The sequence below is a fragment of the Episyrphus balteatus genome, chromosome 2, assembly GCF_945859705.1.
Source record: "Episyrphus balteatus chromosome 2, idEpiBalt1.1, whole genome shotgun sequence".
NCBI classification, from domain to species: domain Eukaryota; kingdom Metazoa; phylum Arthropoda; class Insecta; order Diptera; family Syrphidae; genus Episyrphus; species Episyrphus balteatus.
Genome location: NC_079135.1, coordinates 130,655,972 through 130,678,149, shown reverse-complemented (window position 1 = coordinate 130,678,149; position 22,178 = coordinate 130,655,972). Strand labels below are relative to the sequence as shown.

The 22,178-nt window shown below is 30.9% G+C and overlaps 1 protein-coding gene across 1 annotated transcript; it reads left to right on the top strand.

Annotated features, from left to right (window-relative positions):
- The first annotated feature begins 12,416 nt into the window (after window positions 1-12,416).
- Window positions 12,417-16,519, top strand: LOC129910496 (uncharacterized). The gene is made up of 4 exons (XM_055987899.1): window positions 12,417-13,120; window positions 13,731-14,105; window positions 15,818-16,356; window positions 16,417-16,519. The coding sequence occupies exons 1-3, from the start codon at window positions 12,731-12,733 to the stop codon at window positions 16,331-16,333; spliced, it is 1,281 nt and encodes a 426-aa protein (XP_055843874.1). The 5' UTR covers window positions 12,417-12,730; the 3' UTR covers window positions 16,334-16,356; window positions 16,417-16,519.
- The last annotated feature ends 5,659 nt before the right edge of the window (window positions 16,520-22,178 follow it).

Below are 22,178 nucleotides of genomic sequence, written 5' to 3'. Positions count from 1 at the left end.
ATTTTGTTGCGAGGAAAGCCTTTTTTTGTGCAAGCAAAAGCAAGAATGAAACAAAGGCTTGGACAGTGATGGCAATTGGTGTTTTAGGGAAAAGTACTTCTTTTGTATGGGAAAGTAGCGTTTGATACGGATAACTTTACCCTCTATAACATATAGTATACCACAGTGGTCTGTTCTTTTATTAAACAAAGTTAACTTTGGTTGTTGTTGTCAAAAAAATCGTTGTTGTTGTTTTCGTTAGATTTTGTTAGAAAATTTCAACTTCTATTTAGGAACGACTAATGTTACATTTTGTTGATCTGTCAGAACAAATTTTTTTAAGATCAATTATATGAATAAATAAACAAGAAATATTTAATTTCACACTGAAATAATTCTATTAAATTTAATTCTTAGCAAATTGAAAGAAAAATATGCATTAAATAATTTCAAATATTAAAACAAACAAAAAATTCTTTTCTCACATCATCCCCTCTCTTCCCCATTTATTTGTGTTTGACAGATTAACATTGAAACTCAAGTCCAGAAGCTGAGTTGGAAAATGTTACAAAATGTAACTATTTGACACTTCAACATTGGATTTAGGAACGATGTTGTGACGTCACGATGTTACATTTTGTAACTTTTTTCTCATTTAGGAACGATGAAAGTTAACTATTGGGCACGTTCAAAGAGCTAACATAAAGCTATCGGATAGCTTTTTGTTGTTGTAAACAATGTTAAAAATTAGCAAGGAAACGAACCATTTTCTGTCAAAAAATAATCTGAAGGTATCCCAGAATTTCTGGTATACCTCAGGTATCAAAGTGATCAGCTGATATACATTTGGCTTTTTTTTATTTTGATTACTTTTCGGGCGATTATTCAAAATAAAAAAAAATTGCAAGAAATAAAGTCAAAGCGATTGTGCAAGTACAACAATAAAAAAAATGTAATTTGCTCAAAAGAAAAAGTTTCCTCTTCTCAATATTTACATATTTTTTTAGTAGCTGCTTGGGCAAGCTATCTGGATACCTCTTTGTTCAAAAAGATATTCCAGATACGGGTATCCCAGATAGCCTATCCGATAGGTGTTTGAACGTGCCCATTGTTAACAATAGTTAACATTGTCGAATAAAAGAACGCACCACAGGCAACAAACCGAAAAAGATCGCCCAAAATCTGTAAAAAAACATATTTTTATTCTTTTAAAGCTTCTTACATAATCTTTAAGAATTGATTTATCGAAATAATGCGCCATATTTCTAATAAATACCTTAAATAGTTTTTATTTGGCAGTTAGGCTAGGCGCACACATGCGATTTTAGTCGCGCGATTATTCAGTCGCAAAAATGGATCACAAGGATTTCAATGGCTGTGAACACACATGCTTCTCGCCATTAAAAATTTGAAAATTGTGTCTACAGTCATTGAAATTGTTGTCATCTAATTTGCGACTGAATAATCGCGCGATCAAAATCGCATGTGTGCGCCTAGCCTTAAGCCTGGTACGCTGTTCGCGCTAAATTTTAGCTCCCATACAAATTATCGAAATATTTTATCTGAGCTAAAATGGATCCCATACAAATTATCGATAACTTGTATGGGAATTTTATCTCGGCTAAAATTTAGCGCGAGCAGCGTACCAGGCTTTAATGTTGAAAGTTCGGCTTCTTTTGAAAATAAGCAAATTTGTGTAAAATAATACGAAATCCAGAAAAAATATTTGTCCTGCATAAATTAACGGGGTTTTATTTTTGGATTTTTGAAAAGTGCCTAAAAATAAATATTAGATAGTTTTTTGTTTGAATTTCTGCGTTTTTATATAAAAATAAATTATTTAAACTTATTTTTTTTACTCCCTAAGGCTAGGAGCACACATGCGATTTTAATCGCGCGATTATTCAATCGCAAAAATGGATCACAAGGATTTCAATGGCTGTGCGCACACATGCTTCCCGCGGTTAAAAATTTGAAAATTGTGTCTACAGTCATTGAAATTGTTGTCATCTAATTTGCGACTGAATAATCGCTCGATCAAAATCGCATGTGTGCGCCTAGCCTTAAGTGTTTGTTACATTATTTTTGTATTTCACGGATACAAAAGAAATTACAATAACACGAATTAAACAAATCGGTTTAGGTGTGTAGTAGAGAAAAATGACTCAACGAAATAGTAAATGAAACGTTTTCGTGCTGCAGTACCCTGTTCTGTCAGTTAATTTAAAGAAATACCTTAATTTTTAAAGATTTTTGAAGTTATGCTACTTTTCTACTACTAATACTAATTTCGGGCGTTTACAGTGAAAATTAACATTTTTTGACAAGAATGTCAAAGGGATTAACTTTGGTGATTATAAATACATACCCATTAATCAGCTTTATTTCTTATAAATTATAATCATTGTATTATATTGGCCTTGTACCCTGGCGCTAAATATTCCGGACAGTATAAATTGATTTAATATAGCTTTTTATGTCCTTTAGTCCAAACAAAAATTCGGAGTTTCGTCCCGGTGGAGCTCACTTGGACTGATCAGTTGACTTATCGTGAGACACCTTGTCAATACGCAAATTTTGTTTATATTCAGCTCAACTTAAATAGATTAAAAAAAAAAAACCTAATGTGAACTATATCCAGTAAGCTTAAGGGCAGGTTTGTTCACACTCGATTATCTTTTAATCAAGGATTTTTCTATGGAATAATCCTTGATTAAAAGATAATCGACTGTTAACAAATTGGCCCTAAGATTTTAATCACTTTAATCAGGCCCGTGGCCTGGCTAGTGAATAAAGAAGAAGAAGATTGGTTTTATAATACAAATTCTATATACTACTGAAATCAGTAAAGTAGAAGAATAAGCACTACCCAAGTAACAATTTAGCTTTCATAAGGGTCAATGCAAGCTATTTTTTGGTTTTCATAACAAAAAGGACAGGACAAATCATTTTGCGCAGTTTACCGAAATTGCATAGGACTTTCCTTCACAGGTAATCCACAAGCTAATAGCTTGTGACAAACAGCTTAAAATGGCCTTACGGAGGTCTTCCTGCAGAGGGTTTATCTAATACACAAACCGGATTACTTGCGTGTGATGTTATAATAAGGTCTTATAGAAGTTGTTGAAGGTGTAGAAAATGTTGAATTTATGCATAAAAAAAAAGAATTTATTGAATTTTATTTAATTATTTTTATTTTTTGATTTTTTTCTGTTTTGCATTTTCTACATATTATTTTATTTATTTTAATTTTTTCCTATTTTGTTTCTTAACCTTTTTTGGAAATTCCACTGCTTTTTCTGTTGTTCTGAAATGATGAGAATATTATTTTAATTGAAAAAGAACACATTTTTTTATTTTCATCACATGGCCCGGCCAGGAATCGATCCCACGTACCTCTGCATACCAAGCCAGCACCTCTTACCAGTAGACCATGCTCGAATATTAAAGATGAGTGGAATATTGGGAGCTAATTGAAACCTCACATTGAAATGCAATGTTTTTTTCTAATGCGTTACAAACATTGCATATCTGCAGGATAAAAACTTTGCATACTTACAAGAACCTCTTGGAACAGGACTTATAGAGGCCTTCTGTCACTTGAAAATACAAGGCTTCTTTACAACGATTCAAACAGGTCTTATAAAGGTCTTCTTTAACTGACATTTACAAGGCTTTTTCTTAACACTATACAAACTATAGCTTGTCGAATCGAACAAAATGGACCTTATGCAAGTAAAATTGTTACTTGGGTATATTAAATTGGACTTGTTAAATTATTGATTTAATATAGCTTTTTATGGCCTTTAGTCCAAACAAAAATATAAATTAATTCATATTGTTACTTGTTGCTTATAGATTTTATTTGAACACGATCGCACAGATATATTAAAATAAAGTGTGTGTATAGAAGACCGGACACCGGAGCGACATTAGGTGTGTTTTTTATTACAACTGGTCTTAACTGGACAAAAAAAACGCAGTCGGGGCTAAGCAATTTACATGTTAAATACAACAACACTTTAGCTCCGTGGGCTTAGTTGTTTAGCCCGGAGATTTCTCTGGGCTTAACTTTTTGAACAGTTTTAAATCTGTGCTACCAAACTAATTTTTTCAGAAATTGTTTAGAATTTGTTTAAAAACGTGAAAACTGACGTTTGGAAGGACAAAATGTATTAAAATAGTTTTGCTAGCATACATTTTTGTTTCTCTTTGTAAAACATACCTGAAAAATACAAGAAAAGGACGAAAGCGAAAAATATGACAACTCTAAATTTTTGTTGTGTCTGCTCTGCTGTTTTCGGAACATTCCATATACAGTGCTGCCAAGATTTCAGGTTAAGCCCCGAGGCGTTTTTTTTGTCCAGTTAAGACCGGTGGTAATAAAAAACACACCTAATGATTAATTAATATAATTAGTATACTAATTAATATTCACTTCGGTTTAGTAGCGTAGTAGGCTATTGCTATAGTACATTTTAGGTGTGTTTTTTATTACCACCGGTCTTAACTGGACAAAAAAAACGCCTCGGGGCTTAACTTGAAATCTTGGCAGCACTGTATATTAAATGTTCCGAAAACAGCAGACACAACAAAAATTTAGAGTAGTCATATTTTTCGCTTTCGTCTTTTCTTGTATTTTTCATGTATGTTTTACAAAGAGATACAAAAATGTATGCTAGCAAAACTATTTTAATACATTTTGACCTTCCAAACGTGAGTTTTCAGGTTTTTAAACAAATTCTAAACAATTTATGAAAAAATTAGTTTGGTAGAACAGATTTAAAACTCTTCAAAAAGTTAAGCCCAGAGAAATCTCCGGGCTAAACAACTAAGCCCAAGGGGTTAAGGTGTTGTTGTATTTAACATGTAAATTGCTTAGCCCAGACTGCGTTTTTTTTGTCTAGTTAAGACCGGTTGTAATAAAAAACACACCTTTTGTTTGACGTTTTCTATTATGTTCTATGAATTATTTTCATCCCTGGTATATCGGTATGAATGAACAATACGGTCAGTTGCGTTCTGTTGTTCAGCGGGTTGAATGCAACTCAGCAACCTTCACCTTCAAACTTTATACAGTGCTGTCGGTCGTTTGATTTTTTTTTTTTTTTTGCAAAACATATAAGGTACTTTTGTATTGGCTACTGCCTTATTTATTGCTACTCCCTTCTAACAATTTTGCTTCTATAATGCTTTACAGAAGCAACAATTACATCTGTAAAGCTTTATAGAACCAAAATTGTTTGTCGGGCTTATACCTACATAACTTTAAAACTCCGAAAAAAATTTCAAAAAATTATTTTTTTATTTTAAATTAATTTTTCGAAAGCGGGCCAATGCAAATTTTTTAAACTTTGTTTTTATTTGTCGATACATTTTTTTTCCTTTTTTATGATATTCCAATTATTAATTTTTTTAATTGTTTGTTGCATAAGAAATTAGTAGGTATTCCTACTTGGTTTGAAGTTAAAACATTTAAAAAAGTGTTTTTGTAATTTTCAAAACAATTTTATATTATTTCTTAAGTTTTTGTTAAATTTTACGTAAAACTACATTAATTATATCCGTTAGTGATTTAAAGGGAACGGGTCGTTATTCTGTTAACAAAATTCTGTATGACCAAAATTCTGTATCTGAATAAAATATTCTGTATTATATTATTCTGCTTTTCTATTATTCTGTATTTCAAAATTCTATAAATCCAAAATTCTGTTTTCAAAATTCTGCAAATCCATTATTCTGCTTTTTGGAATTCTGTGTATTCAAAACCTATACATTTTTATTTTGCCTGTTGAACAATTTGTACTCAATTACCAAATTAAGTATAACAGTGTTAAAGAGCCGTTTTCTAAAACGAAACTTAAGGATTAATTATGTTCTACATTAAACCTTATGTGACAGTTTACGCAGAGGAAAAATAAGGGAATAAGAGTAATGTTCTACATAAATTTTTAAGTTTCGTTTCAGAGCAAATTGCCCTTAAACACCTTACAAAAAAGAGAAAAACAAATAAAAAAAAATAACAAAAAAAACAAAAACAAAATGATGAAATATGTATATGAAGATTCTTGACTACTTGAAATATAACCGTTATAAAAAAACTTTTTTTTTTGTGCATTTTATAACGGAAATATTTCAAGAACGAAAGCTAATAGAATTTTTCTGATTGCGGAATCGAGTTCAACTAACCCATATTATAACATAACCTCGAAAACAGCGAAAATTACGTTTTTTTTGGCATTTTCTGACTTCAGATTCGAGTTTAGCTTAGCAAAAACCTAAAAAAAAGTATATTTTGGTTCTTGTGGCAAAAACCTTGTTGACCAGTGTATTCTAAGCAACTTTTTTAACAGAGCATGCATTTTATATTCTTTAAAAACGATTTGTTTTGTTATTTTGTAATTTTTTTCCAATTGACAAAACTTTGATATAAAAAGTTTTAATATTTTAAACAACTCGGACCCTCGGACGTGCATTTTATTTGTCAGCATTAAATAGCCCCAATAAAATTTGACGACAGCTTTAGTTTAGCATAAATGTATATTAAAATAAATAAACCTGAAATTTTTCGAAACTTAAAACAAGGTATAGGTTCTTATGGTTTTTTTTTTAATTGCGTTGAACGTAACTAGCTAACTACCATTATAGTCAACAACGTAATTTTTGTTAGAATTATTTTTCTTAATTTCTTTATTAAAATGACAGTTAGTTTAATAATCTCACAGAAAACATTTTCAACTTCGTTTAACATGTAATTAAACCAAACTCACCGTTGCCATTTAATTAATTACCCACAAACGAACTAAAACTGCAATAAATCACAACTTTATCATCAACAACCACTACCACCGCCTCGTTCTTTTAAAACCTAACTTACAATAACAACTTTCAAATGATAACCATGACCATGATATTGCAGTTGCATTCGTCAAAACAATTAAACTCATGTATACAAGATACAACTCCCTCGTAATTTATTTATTTTTTTTTTTTTAACCAAACCTACACAAGACAATAAGTACAGTAAAATGTATCTTCTTTTACTGCAAACTACAACTTTTAAATACAAAAAAAGAAAGATATTTAGCAGACAATCCATTGAGAATAATATCTAAAGCACCAAATAATCAAATTCACGGTCTAATAAATTTCGAAGATGTTCATCTGACCGCGCACACTTGCTTGTGCGCTCTGTGCTTAGTGCTTATTGAGCTCATCCGCATCCACGAATCTTCTATAAACTATCCGCACGGAAATGCGGTACAGTATCCAGCAGAGTTTAAATGCATTCTGCACGATTTGTATTTACTAATCGAGAATTTTGAAATTGTACAGCGAATGAATGAGAGTGTGAAACTGCATTTCATTTGCAATGCAATTGCAATTAAAATTAAAATCAAAGAGCTGGACCCAAATTTCACGCGTTTAATTTTTAAATGCCAAGAAAAGCTACCTATGGAGAGTGTGAAATTGCAAAAAAGCCAAGAGAAATTTCCTCTGTCTGTGTAGGGATTAGGACTTAGGCCTTATTTCATTTGAATTAATTTTTTTTAAAACTCTGATTATATGAAAGGTATAAAAGTTAGCCCTTCGTCAAGTTGTAGATGATGGATTTCTTGCCTCTTTTCTGCTTTATAAATATTTAATTGGGTGTATTTTCACAGATTATATTTTGGTTTGCCTGTTCAACTGCCACTACTTATTATTTAAAGAACCCTACAACATCCTGCTTATTTATTAAAAATATTAAAGAATTAAACAATGATCACTATAAATATTGCTACTGTGGTTTTTAATTATATTTGTTGACAGATAGTCTTAATCAAACTATAATGGGTCCTTTATTGTCAACAGGTGGGATATGTTCTCCCCGGGCCCGAAGAGTATGGCAAGAAAAATGAAATACATACATGGCTGAATCTCACGCGTACTTGTTAAAAACGTAAAAGTAACTTGGAATGCTTTTTATTTTTTTGTAGAAAATTATAAAAGATAAATTTTAATTTTACTAACCGAGTTCCAAAAAGGAGGAGGTTATCAATTCGTCTGTATTTTTTTAATTTTTTTTTTTTTTTGTTACCTCATAATAACTTTGGATTGGATGAACCCATTTTGATAATAATTCTTCTGCAGCTGGTGCCTGCAGTGTGATCGATTTAGTTCCTTTTTGACTATAGAATCCGTGAGAAAACCATAAATCCAAGTTTCGGTCAATAAGAATCGGTTTTATTTTTTTTTTTTTTTTTGATAAAAAGCATTATTTTATAAGAAATCCGTAAACTCTGTAATACCTATTCGTTTTTAAAATTTCAAATGGATTGGTTTTAACTTCTAATCTTTAAAAGAAGTTCATATGCTATTTAATTCCTTGTAAAACAAAAAACTTTTGGGAAAAAAATGTTTAAATCAATGGAGCATTTTTTAAATATTTTTTACACACAAAGATATAAAAGAAATAATTAATAGACACAAAAACAAAGTTTAAAAAAATGTAATGCAGTCGTTTTCAAAAAATTGATTTTTCATAAAAACAATTATTTTTTTTCATTCAACTATGAGTTTTTATTTTGAAAGGGAAAAATAAAAATAAATGCAATATATTATACAAAATTTATTGAGTAATCACATTTTGAGTGAATGAGCAAAAATTGGTTTTAAAATTTACTTAAATTAAAACTAAATCCAGAGTGAATAATATCTATGGTCATTAGTTTCATGTGCATTCCTTGGGTATCATTATTATCTTGTTGAAATGACCATATGAAAAAAAAAAAAATAAATTTATAGTTTATAAACAAAGTTAAAAATTATTTCATTTTCAAGGAACTTTTTTTAATAGAAGTGTATGAAAAAAAAAATAACTTAGGTATTTTTTTTCAAAGTTCAAATATAAAGTTATTTTTTCTTTATTCAATAGCCTTCATTGTTAAAAGTTAAATAGAAAATAAAGTAAAGGTCTAGTTTGAAAGCTTTAGAGAAAATCAAATATTTGCCTACCAAAATTTAGTTCTTATCAAGAAAATTCAATAAAATTGAATAAATTAATTTTTGTGTTTCAAAACTGTAATACGTAATACCTTTTCTTCTTCTGAATTCAACTAAGAATAGATCTGTTTTTTAATTACGACCGAGTTTAACTGAAAAAAAATGCAGTCAGGCCTAAGCAATGAACAAGCTTCCACCCGAAAAAATTCAATTTCACTTTTCCTCTATTGTGAGTTCCGGGCGAAAAGTTGTTCCAGTTCGGACATTTCCTTGTATTTTCAATTTTTTTCAGTTAATTTGCAAAGTATTTGACAGCTCTTTTCTTACTTAAATTTTGGTGTCGAAAAAGAAACATGATAGATTTTGAAATCCCGCGGGCGAACAAAAATATTCCGGGCGGAAAACATTCCACGTGAAACTCACGATGGGTCTGATTTATGACCACAAAAATTTAAAGATAATTCCACCCGGAAAAAATGACAGTTCACATTCCCCTTATTGCAAGTTTTGGGCGGAAAACTTTCCACTTCGAAAAATTTCCCTCTATTGCGAACTATTTTCCCAGGCGAAATGTTAAGTATATTTCACCTCTTTTTCTTTCACAGAAAATTGTATACGGCGGAAAAGAACAATTTTGGTGGAAAATGTTAGAAATATTTGCAAAAGGAAAGATTTTTCTACTATAAAACCAAATTAATTGAAACACTTCAACAAGTTTGGAATGACCCAGGAAAGATGGCGACACAAAATAAGGCGAACAAAACAGCAATTGGATATACTCAACCTATTTGTAGCAAAATCACTTTTTACAAAATAAAACATTCTTTTTATTTATTTTATTAAATTTTGTTTTTTTATTTAATTTACAACTTAATAAACACGCTCATCTAGCAAAAATATGTCTTCAAGTGTTCATAGTCATGTTGTTCTGAATTGTTTCGGCTATATAATTTTTTTTTTCGTTTTTTGGTTTTAAAGTAACTCCGAACATGCAAAAAGTATTTAATTGAGTTGTTAAACCCAAAAAATTGTCATTTTCGGTCGAAAAGAGATTGAGAACACTAATTTATTTCCAATGTTATTGTATTTTTTTTTTTATGGCTCATTTGAAGTGCTTAGTAAGGTTTAAAAACTAAATAAGCACTTAGAAAAATATATTTTAAAATGTCACACTACTTGAAGTCTCATTAAAAAGTCAATCTTAAAAACGAAGAGTTTTCTAAAACTACGTTTCCATCTAACCTAAATCCGAGATTTAACTAAGTAGATTTAGAATAAATCTCGAGATGTATTCTAAATCTCGGACTTGGGGTAGGTGAAAATCTTGGATTTTGGGTAGAAGAACCCAAATCCGTGATTTAGCGAAGTAGATTTATAATAGATCTCGAGATTTATTCTAAATCTACTTAGATAAATCTTGGTTTTAGCGTAGGTGGAAACATAGTATAAGACTTCCCAAGTAACAATTTAGTTTTCATAAGGGTCAATGCAAGCTATTTTTTGGCTTTCATAACAAGAAGGACAGGTCTTATACAAATCGCTTTGGCGCATATTACGGAAATCGCTTAAGACTTTCCTACACGAGCCATATACAGGTCAACATGCTTGTGATGGAAAGCGTAAGAAGGTCTTACAATAGCAAACTACTGCAAGCAATACTTTCCTTAAAAAGGCTAAAATTTCGCTAAACAAGTTATTTGCTTTCCTAAGACCTGTTCTTACAAATACTACGGAAATGTAAAGCTTGTGGCGAACAATATAATAAGGACTTATAGAGGTCTTCTTATAGAAAACATAATTTGCTTAACCAAGCTATTTGCTGTTATTAGGTGTGTTTTTTATTACAACCGGTCTTAACTGGACAAAAAAAACGCAGTATGGGCTAAGCAATTTACATGTTAAATACAACAACACCTTAGCCCCTTGGGCTTAGTTGTTTAGCCCGGAGATTTCTCTGGGCTTAACTTTTTGAAGAGTTTTAAATCTGTGCTACCAAACTAATTTTTTCATAAATTGTTTAGAATTTGTTTAAAAACGTGAAAACTCACGTTTGGAAGGACAAAATGTATTAAAATAGTTTTGCTAGCATACATTTTTGTATCTCTTTGTAAAACATATATGAAAAATACAAGAAAATGACGAAAGTGAAAAATATGACAACTCTAAATTTTTGTTGTGTCTGCTGTTTTCGGAACATTCATTATACAGTGCTGCCAAGATTTCAGGTTAAGCCCAGAGGCGTTTTTTTTGTCCAGTTAAGACCGGTGGTAATAAAAAACACACCTATTAAGAAACTATTAATTAAACATCTTAACGAAAATAATAATTCGCTAAGGAGGTAAATAGTCTGCATATGTTGTTATGGTAAGACCCTATAGAGGTTGCTATAAAATGTTTAATTTTTGAGGAAAAAAAAAAATTATTTTATTTTATTTATTTTTTTTTTCTAATTTATTTATTTTTTTTTCTAATTTATTTATTTTGTTGTTTCATCATTTTGTTGAATTTTATTTGATTTTTTCTGAAATGTGGACCTTTCCCAATCCTTGTGTTGTTATTCTGAAATGATAAGGAATTTAATTTAATTGAAAAAGAACTCACTTTACTTACGTGCCTGGCTGGGAATCGATCTCGGGTACCTTCGCTCTCCAGTCGAGCTCTCTATCCAGTAGACCAAATCTCAATATTGTAGGGAGTGGAAAATAATCTATCACTTGTTACCTCACGCACTCTCTTCTTATGAAAGGCAATAGCTGTCATCTGCAAGTCTCGCTCATTTTTGATAGAAATCCAGTGTTGTTATATGTACCTGATACAATTACACAGCCACACACAAAAATAAAAGTTCTGACCTGTGGTTGCGACTATATGTTTTTCATATAGTTTTTTGATCGCTGAATCTGAATCCGAAGTCTGTTTTGCCCCATCACGTCAGGTTTTCGATATAACCTCAAAAAATGTCAAAAAAAATTTTTTTTCCGATCTAGTTCTGCGAATATGTTAATCACATAGTTTTTGAGTCGCTGAATCCATATTTGAAATCAATTTTGCCCTATAACATCAGTTTTCTGAGATATTCTCAAAAAATGTCAAAACCAAAAACAACAAAAGTTCTTACCTGGGAGTGCAAATATGTTAGTCGTATGTTTTTTGGGTTGCTAAAACCGAATCCGAAGTCTATTTTGCCGTATCACGTCAGGTTTTTGAAATATTCTCAAAAAATGTCAAAACAAAAAAAAGTTTATCCGACATTTTTTGAGGATATCTCAAAAACCAAACGTGATACGACAAAATAGACTTCGGATTCGGTTTTAGCAACCTAAAAACTATATGACCAACGTAGTTGCAACCCCAGGTCAGAACTTTTTTTTGTGTGGCTGTGTTATCTATAAAGTTTTAATTTTAATTTTTTATCCAAAAAAGTTATATATAAAATGGAAAATGTTTAAGAACCACTGCTAATTTAACAACATTTTTTTTTGTATTTATTATAAGCTCAAACCTTACTTTTTTTATCATTGATAAGACGAACAACAAAGACGATTTATTGAAATCCCATATCGATATCTTATAACAACGCTGACCCTTTTGCTTACTGATGGATCGCGCCTAAATATCGTCAGTCTCTCTGTACTCTTTTTCATTTTCCGTTATTTTGGTTGTGTGCATTTTGTGGTGCAAGATTTTGATAAAGTGTATTAAAAGAAAGAAATTGTGGTTTAAAATCAAAGTAAATAAGTAATTAAGGTAAGTAATTGTGATAAAAATGGAACAAAAGCCAAGCTTCTTCAAAATTGTGGCCACGAAAGAAAATGGCAAATACCTTTTGTCGGCAGTTCCCCGCTCATGGGAAGAGAACGGGAGTTTGATGTGGCCCCCACGTAAACTTAAGGACAAAGCGATCAAAAATTTATGGGATCCTCCCGGTACTGCCGCCGAGGGTTGGACTCAACATAAATGTCAGGTAAAAAGATCTTACATACCGACCTATGGGGAGGCTCTAAAAGAAATCAGAGCCATGTCGGACATGAGCGACACTACCGACTGCGAAGGCTCGTCCAGCTGTAGGTCATTTTTGCCAATCAAAACTGCTCATGTTCGAAAGCCTGGCCCAAAGTCGAAGAACCCTGACGACGAGCGGTTTAACTTTAATGAGGTAAGTAACATATCATTATTTATCTTTAATTATAAGCAAAAATAAGTATTTAAAGACAGAAAGATAAGATACTCATATAAGAAGTTTATCTTTCTGTCTTTAATATTGAAACTCATACAGTTCCTGAACGTATTTAGCTCACCTTTCCTTTGGGGTTGCACGAATTTTAATACGCGAATACATTTATTTGAACAATTAATGACTAAAACTTATAAAAATAACAATTTTAATGTTAGGAAATGTGTATTTATATTTTTAATTAATTTTTTAAAGTTATTTTTTTCATATAAAATGCATGCAAAATGAAGACTACGAAGAAAAAATTTTTTTTGAACTGTTCTTTTTAAATACCCAAACTTGTCCCCATCTCGGATCCCATAGTGAGCCCAAGCAGGGAGGTTACAGGGAAAAGCATGCCCCCCTGTCCATTTCACTTTTATACGCCTTGAACTTCAAATTCCTCGTGGTCGTCATTTGCATACATTTAGGAGTGTTTCCTAATCTTAATATTTTCACTGTAAAAAAAAATCAGAACTCTAGGTGTGCGCCCCACGTATTTCGTACGTATAATTAATTCAAAAATATTCATTATATTTTTTTAAATTTGCAGTATCAACCAACAGCAGTTACAAGCAGCAATAAAAACAACAAACCAAATTCCCAAGATCAATTTGAAAATGATGAAAATGATGAAAATCAGTGTCTCTCGGAAGAAAAGGGTTGCGATTTGGCTGTTAAAGAGATTCCAAACGCTACAGCTAAATTTCAATTGGAAGGAACGATTGCCTCCCTAGTAAACGAGGTATGTAAGCTACAAATACGAATGGAGCACTGCATAACACTGCAGGAGCAAATCTTCCAAAAAGTCAACGGAACCTGCGGCGTAAGTGACCCAGTCGATGCAGTTTTTGCACCAATTGAAAACCTTAAAGATTTGCAAGCCTTCGAAGGCAATTTAGCCAATAAGGATTTTCAAGAAAATATGGTAAGTGAATATAGATTTTTTCTAAATTTACTTTGAATTAGCCTAAAGGCTTGACCACACCGTAAGGTATGCTGTAGCAGTCCGGGTAACGGTATGAACAAAATTCCACAACTGAATATTGATGCTCCAGTACCCCTACCGCTACCGCATACCCTCATACGCATACGAGCTCTCACAATATGTATATACATCTCAGAAACAATATGCATACCAAAAGTTTCTAAATGTTGGCTTCACATCATTTCACCTAAAATCTTTCGGTATATAAATCATCTCTCGAACACCAGAGCTCGATCAATCTTTTAATCATTTTATAACATTTTTTCCTGAATTTGAACTTTTTTATTTTCCTGGCCAAGAGAACTGTTCTAAGTAGAGGACGTCATTTAGAATCTTTTCTAAATGACGTCAGACGTCATTTAGAATCTTTTCTAAATGACGTCCTCTACCTAGAAAAATTCAAAAATTTCATTTCCAAAGTGTATTTCGGATTTTCACTCTTGGCCAGGAAACAAAACAGTTCAAATTCAAGAATAAATGATAAAAAGATTACTCGAGCTCTGATAATATTTATGTCTTAGAGACAATTTATATACCAAAAGATTCTAAATAACGTCCTCTACCTAGAACAATTCAAAAATTTCATTTCCAAGGTGTATTTCGGATTTTCACTCTTGGCCAGGAAACAAAAAAGTTCAAATTCATGAAAAAATGATAAAAAATGATAAAAAGATTACTCGAGCTCTGAAAATATTTATGTCTTAGAGACAATTTATATACCAAAAGATTCTAAATAACGTCCTCTACCTAGAACAATTCAAAAATTTCATTTCCAAGGTGTATTTCGGATTTTCACTCTTGGCCAGGAAACAAAAAAGTTCAAATTCAAGAAAAAATGATAAAAAATGATAAAAAGATTACTCGAGCTCTGAAAATATTTATGTCTTAGAGACAATTTATATACCAAAAGATTCTAAATAACGTCCTCTACCTAGAACAATTTAAAAATTTCATTTCCAAGGTGTATTTCGGATTTTCACTCTTGGCCAGGAAACAAAAAAGTTCAAATTCAAGAAAAAATGATAAAAAATGATAAAAAGATTACTCGAGCTCTGAAAATATTTATGTCTTAGAGACAATTTATATACCAAAAGATTCTAAATAACGTCCTCTACCTAGAACAATTTAAAAATTTCATTTCCAAGGTGTATTTCGGATTTTCACTCTTGGCCAGGAAACAAAAAAGTTCAAATTCAAGAAAAAATGATAAAAAATGATAAAAAGATTACTCGAGCTCTGAAAATATTTATGTCTTAGAGACAATTTATATACCAAAAGATTCTAAATAACGTCCTCTACCTAGAACAATTCAAAAATTTCATTTCCAAGGTGTATTTCGGATTTTCACTCTTGGCCAGGAAACAAAAAAGTTCAAATTCAAGAAAAAATGATAAAAAATGATAAAAAGATTACTCGAGCTCTGAAAATATTTATGTCTTAGAGACAATTTATATACCAAAAGATTCTAAATAACGTCCTCTACCTAGAATAATTCAAAAATTTGAATCAAAAATGAATTTTTTTTGAATTGTTCTATGTAGAGGACGTCATTTAGAATCTTTTGGTATACAAATCCTCTCTGAGACAAAAATATTTTCTCTTCTTAAATATTTGAATATCTTTAACTTAAATTTATTTTACATTTTTTTCAGTTGCGAAAGTTTTCTTCAATTTGTGGGCCGAAAAGTGGACAACGCGGAGATAACGTCTGCTATCGAGTAGTCGACTCGTTATTCTCCCGCAAACTTTTTACTCTAGTGTCGTGGTCTGGAGTATCACGGACTAAAAAAAACGAAAGCTTTAGTCGTTTTACAAACACATTCCATTTTTTCCTTAATTTAATAAAAAAGAGCGATTCGACTTACACAGAGGCAGAGTTAAAAGATTTTTTCCAAAAAATAATAAATAATTCCAAGCGACGTTACGAATCCACATTAAGCGACACAAGTAAAAGAATGTCATCTTCTAAACATTATGTTCCAAAACAAAAAATTTTGAAAAAGAGCTCGGGGGAAGATGTTGAAAGTGAACCAATGGATAAAAAGAGCTCGGGGGAAGATGTTGAAAGTGAAGCAATGGATATTGAAGTTGAACAAAATTTGGAGGTGTTAAGCGATGAAATCCTCATCGACAGTATAATTTCGTATGAATCGGACGAAGCAGAATAGTCAGAATCTTCTCATCTATAAAGGTTTGTTGCTTTCATTCTTAATTGCAATGTTTAATTTTCATATATTTCTTTGTATTTCAGATACATTCAATAAAAAATCAAAATCAAAAAGTAACCAAACTAATGTGATGTATATCAAAAATTTTTTCTTTTTATTTATTTTTTATTTTTTTTTTTCATAAAGTTATGTACTAATACATAATTTTTTTAATTTTATTTTTATACTTATATAGTATATACTTTATAATAAATCATTATCTCTGAATAAAAGTACGTCAAATTTATGAAATTTTTTGTGCTTTTGTCAAATAAATTTTTAATTGACAAGTTGATTGAATTGTGATTGTTTGATTCAAAAAGTAAACAAACAACCAATGTGATTTGAAATCAATAATTTCTTTTTTAATTTTTTTTTTTCATATGCATGTATATTCTTTTATATATATATTTTTATTTTATTAGTATACTTATAGTATATACCTTATAATAAAATATAAGTACCTTTACTTTATGAAATAATTTTGTGCTTTTGTCAAATAAATTTTTAATTGGCAAGTTAATTGAATTGTTATTTTTTGATTCAAAAAGTAAACAAACAACCAATGTGACTTGAAATCAATTTCTTTTTTTTATTTTTTTTTTTCATACACATATGTATATATTTTTTTATATATATATTTTTATTTTATTAGTATACTTATAGTATATACCTTATAATAAATTCTCTGAATATAAGTATACATACATACCTACCTCTACTTTATGAAATATTTTTGTGCTTTTGTTAAATAAAATTTTAATTGAAAAGTTAATTGAATTGTGATTGCTTGATTAAGAACTAAGACTATGGCATAAAGGAATAAATATTTGCGTTTGTTGATTAGTCAATCGAACTAATTTGGATTTTATATCTTTGAGATTAATTATTTGTTGATTCTCGTTTGAATGAGCATTGAGGTCTGCACAGAATATATTTAAATGTCTCGATTCAAGGGGAATTATAAAAAAGTTTGTCTTTTTAGCAATTTCATAACAACAAAATTGTATTTTACTTTGGTTTTTGTAATTAATAATGTTCGTTACACATACAATTTTGTTATCGATTGTCAGTAACCAGCAATTCTGTTGGTGCCGACACAAAACTCTTTGAGTTGGATTTTTGAAAAATAACAATACTCAGCGTTGTTGGTTGACTGGAAAAACCTTGGCACATTCTCTCCTTTATTTGGCTTGCTTGGTAAAGGAAAATCGTTTGTTTGGATAACAGAACCACTGCTGATGGAATCAAATGTAGAATTGAAGTCTTCGATGATTCTTTTTGCTGCTTGAGGCAGTGGAAGATGACCACTCCGGAGTAATCGCTTTATTTTGCCTAGAGCGTTTTCAAAAGGGTAAGTACTGAATGAATCTAATTCTCCGAATCGCTCAACTTCTTCGACTAAATGTACCAAGTTGTGTACGTTGCTCGTAAGGTGATGTTCGCCATAAATTTCAGCAAATACATCAATGAATTTGATAATCATTGCATGTGCTGTGGGTAGCAAATGAAAATACTCCTTGTGAGTACATATTGTGACGGCACAAAAAAGCAAAAGAAAATGCACGTATGCTTCGTTAGTCAAATGGTCCTTAAGGACAACAACGCCTATGTAGTACAAAAAGGTGCGGTATTCTGTACCCTTCCAGTGAGCCAGGCAATCTAGTTCTCGGACAGTTCGATGAAACTCAGCTGGCATTTTACATTGACGTAAGTATTCAGATACCTCAATTGTTTTGCGAGCCGGCCACTTAGTGTTGGATAGTCGAAAGGTTCCGTCCCGCCAACCAAACAGTAGACGCTTCATTATACCTAAATGCAGAAGATGTAATGAATCGCCTACTGGAAATTGCTCTACCATATCGATGTTCAGTTTCAAAAGTGGAGAATCATATTTATGATGTGTTCCATAGAGTTTCTTCCTGAAATTTTCATCCGTTCGTTTTTCGCATACAGTTCTAGGAAAAACATTTGTGCTGCTAATGTGACTGAATTCACCGATCGTCGTGCATTTTTGACACCCTTGGTGAGCGTTGAAGTTTGCTACGCCTACAAAAAATGAAACGTAAGATACGTAAGTAAGCAAGTACCCTGAAATATTAACATTAAGACATAAATACATAAAAATTGATTTTTGAACAAAACACTTGCAATAAGAAAAATAATAAATTTAAAACACTTGCAATAAGAAAAATAATAAATTTAAAATAAAATTCAATATTAGTAATCAAATTTATAGCCTATTTCCACAATAACCCAAATGAGTTAAATATCACATCTCACATTGCATAGGAAATTATTTCAAAATGACATTTGAGAAATTATCCTGGGGTTCATTCTTAGAGGATATAATATTATATCCTCTAAGGGTTCATCCAATGTAATTGAAATGGGGTAAAATTTAGTTTTTCTTAATGCAACTGAAACAGTGTCTATGAATACGCTTACGATATCAAATCAAGGACTCATATTATAAAAAAAAGATATTACTTTGAATACAAAAGTGGATGCTTTTTTGTATGTTCCTTTTTGCAGATATATGGATTATGTATATGTATAGTGTTAAAATTATTTATTATAAAATATTAACAGTCATATTATTGGATAGTTTAAAAAAAAACTTCTATACCTATCAAAGGTTGAAAAATAAAGTGCTATTATTTATTCAAATTTTGTTTTGGTAGGTACTCAAAAATATAAAAAAAAACTAATGATACGACGCTCCAAGAAGGAATCGAACTTGCTTTAAATGGCCTTAAATTTTTGGCTTGTGTAAGCATTTAAAACCTTATGCATTGAATTAATATTCTATAGTAAATAAGACTGTAAACCTGTACAAAACTCGTTTAAATATAATAGCCTGTTTTCATTTTATCCTGAATGAGATAATTTCGCAAATTTGGTCAGTTCCAATTTTATATTATATAATTTTCTATACGATTTGACATTCAAAATGAGATAATTTGCGAAAATATCTCATTTGGACCATAGTGAAAACAGCATATAACTCGATATTAATGTTTATAGTAAAAAAATTCTTTTTTTGTTAAATTAAATTAGTTGTCATATACATAGGTACCATAGCAACTTTTTAATTTTGATGGAACTTAACTATAAAGTAGGATAAATTCAGCGCTTACCTTTTATATAGGCTCTAGCTGGTGAATCGCATATAATGCACCGCAGTTTTACAGTAACTAGATGCGAGTTTATTAGAAATCCATTTGCCATTGCATTTTTCATATCATTAACAAATGGTAATAGGAACTGCTCAAGATCAGTGCATTTAGATGTTCCACAAAATATTCCAATGACCATTGGTGGAAACTGTGGCATTTGATGGATGTTAAACAAGATTGGCCAAAATTCTATTTTTGAACTTTTAAAGACTGGAAGTCCATCCATGTTTATATTTATTGAAATGGATTTCGGTTCATTAATGTCACGAAATATGTAATGAATACATTTTTCAAATCCATGGTGCCAATACATTCCATCTGTACCTATTTTCGTGCACACTATATCAACTGGTGTTCTCAATAATGTCCGCGGGTCTTCTGGCAACTCTTCATGAATGTTTTTGTTCAGTATTTTGATTAGATCTTTTAAAGCGGTATGAGGAACTCTATGAGAAATTGCCCACTGCCGCAGATATGATCTATAAGATGTTTTTTTATGAGGTGTCTCATCGATACTCCACTCGTTTTCTGTGCTGCTTTGCGTATTCAGATCTTAAAAGAAGTAATTTAACCAAAGATAAAATAGATAGATACATATTAACAAAAATACCTTCATATTCAATGCGTTCATCGTCAACACATGGCTCAGTTGTTAATCGTGGAGGTGGAAAAGTAATTTTTACGTTTTCCGCAGATATTTCTTTTTCTTTAAGACTTTTAGAAATCTCAACACCTTTTTCAAAAATAGCATCTCGCTTTTTTTGTATTTCTCTATAATAAGTTCCTGATCTTTTATATTTTTTCCAAGAATTTTCCATTTTAGTAATTTTTGACGAAAAAAAAAAAAACAAAGATTACGTTCTCAAAATGTCTGACAGAGGTCTCCTTTACTTAAATATTAATGCCTTCTCTTGAACTCTTCAAAGAGATCTTAAAGAGGCTTACTTTCAATTCATTATACAAGGCTTCTTCGTGATAGCCCCTGCAGGTCTAAAAGAAACCTTTTTTAACTTGCGTACACAAGGCTTACTTACAACTTTTCTTAGAAGTCTTACAAAGGCCTTCTTTTCTTCCAAAATGGCTGCCTTGCATAAACAAGTGTTAAGTCAACCATATGCAAACTATAGCTTGTGGAATCGAAAAAAATGGACCTTATGCAAGTAAAATTGTTACTTGGGTTGTTCAGATGATGCATTTAGTTCTACTTGTCTTTTCAATGAACGCTTCTTTTATTTCGAAATGTCATCCCAAATTCGAAGTGAAATTTCATTCACGTGAAACTCGCAACCGCGTTTTAAATTCCACTTGAGCAAAATTTTTTCGGGTGAATAACTTTCTGGGTGGAACTCACAATAGGGGTGAATGATACGAATAAATTAAAAAAAAAACTCAGGTAGAATTTTTTTAATTAATTTTTTTCGGTGTTGCTGTTGTGTTCACATATTTTTTTGTATGTTTAAAATCAATTTCCATTTTTCCTTCAATATCTTAGACCAACTTCTGATATCATTTATTTGAAAATTTAGCAAATAATTGTTTTTGTTAAAAAAAAAAAACATTACGGCAGTGTCGGCAATTTTTAACCTATAGAGGTTAAAATATTTTTAATTACTGACGGCCGGATTCTCTATAGGTTTACTTTGCTTTATAGCCTGTTTCCCCTAAAATTCAAATGAGATAGGTAATTTCGCAGATTATTTCATTTTAAATGTCAAATATAATTGTGTGGAAAAAAAAATTAATTTGAACTGACCTAATTTGCGAAATCTAAAAACCTAAGTTTTCATTTCTTTCGAAGAACCTCCCTTTAACTTTGGATTTACATATTTTTCAATAAACTCTTTCATGCGAATTTCGCAGTTTGTTATTGGATTTAATTGACAGGGTGCCTTTGACCCTAACATTTTTCCCTCAAAAAAATGCATTTTGTCTTGGAAAATTTAAATAGATTTCTTGATTACACTGGGTCAACAAGGTTTTTGCCACAAGAACCAAAATATACTTTTCTAGTAGTTTTTGATGTTCTGAACTCGAATCTGAAGTCAGAAAATTGTCATTGGCCTCCGTTTTTGAAATATTACCGTTATAAAATGCTAAAAAACGTCATTTTGGCTGTTTTAAAAGAGATATCGGAAAGATTTAAACAGTTTTTGAAAGAAGAATATCTGTTCTTATAATCACCTTTACAAATTTGTTTGTAATGAATTACCCCACATTAAAACAGAACCTCGAAAACAGCCAAAATGACGTTTTTTAGCATTTTATAACGGTAATATTTCAAAAACGGAGGCCAATCAAATTTTTCTGACTTCAGATTCGGATTCAGCACCCCAAAAACTACTAGAAAAGTATATTTTGGTTCTTGTGGCAAAAAAAAAGTTAAATTTTGTTGACCAGTGTTATTATTTAAATGACAAATATACCACATAGTCAATTTTTTTAGCGTACCATTATTTTCAACAGGTTTGCATTTTTTATTTGTGGCTCCTTTTTTTCAGAGTACATTTTTAAAATGTAACGGTTTTTACTCATAACATAACGTATTAACAACGTAACGCATTTATATCAGCCATCTTTCCAAAACGTAAAGACCTTTCGCATTACGTGACACACCACTTGACAGATGT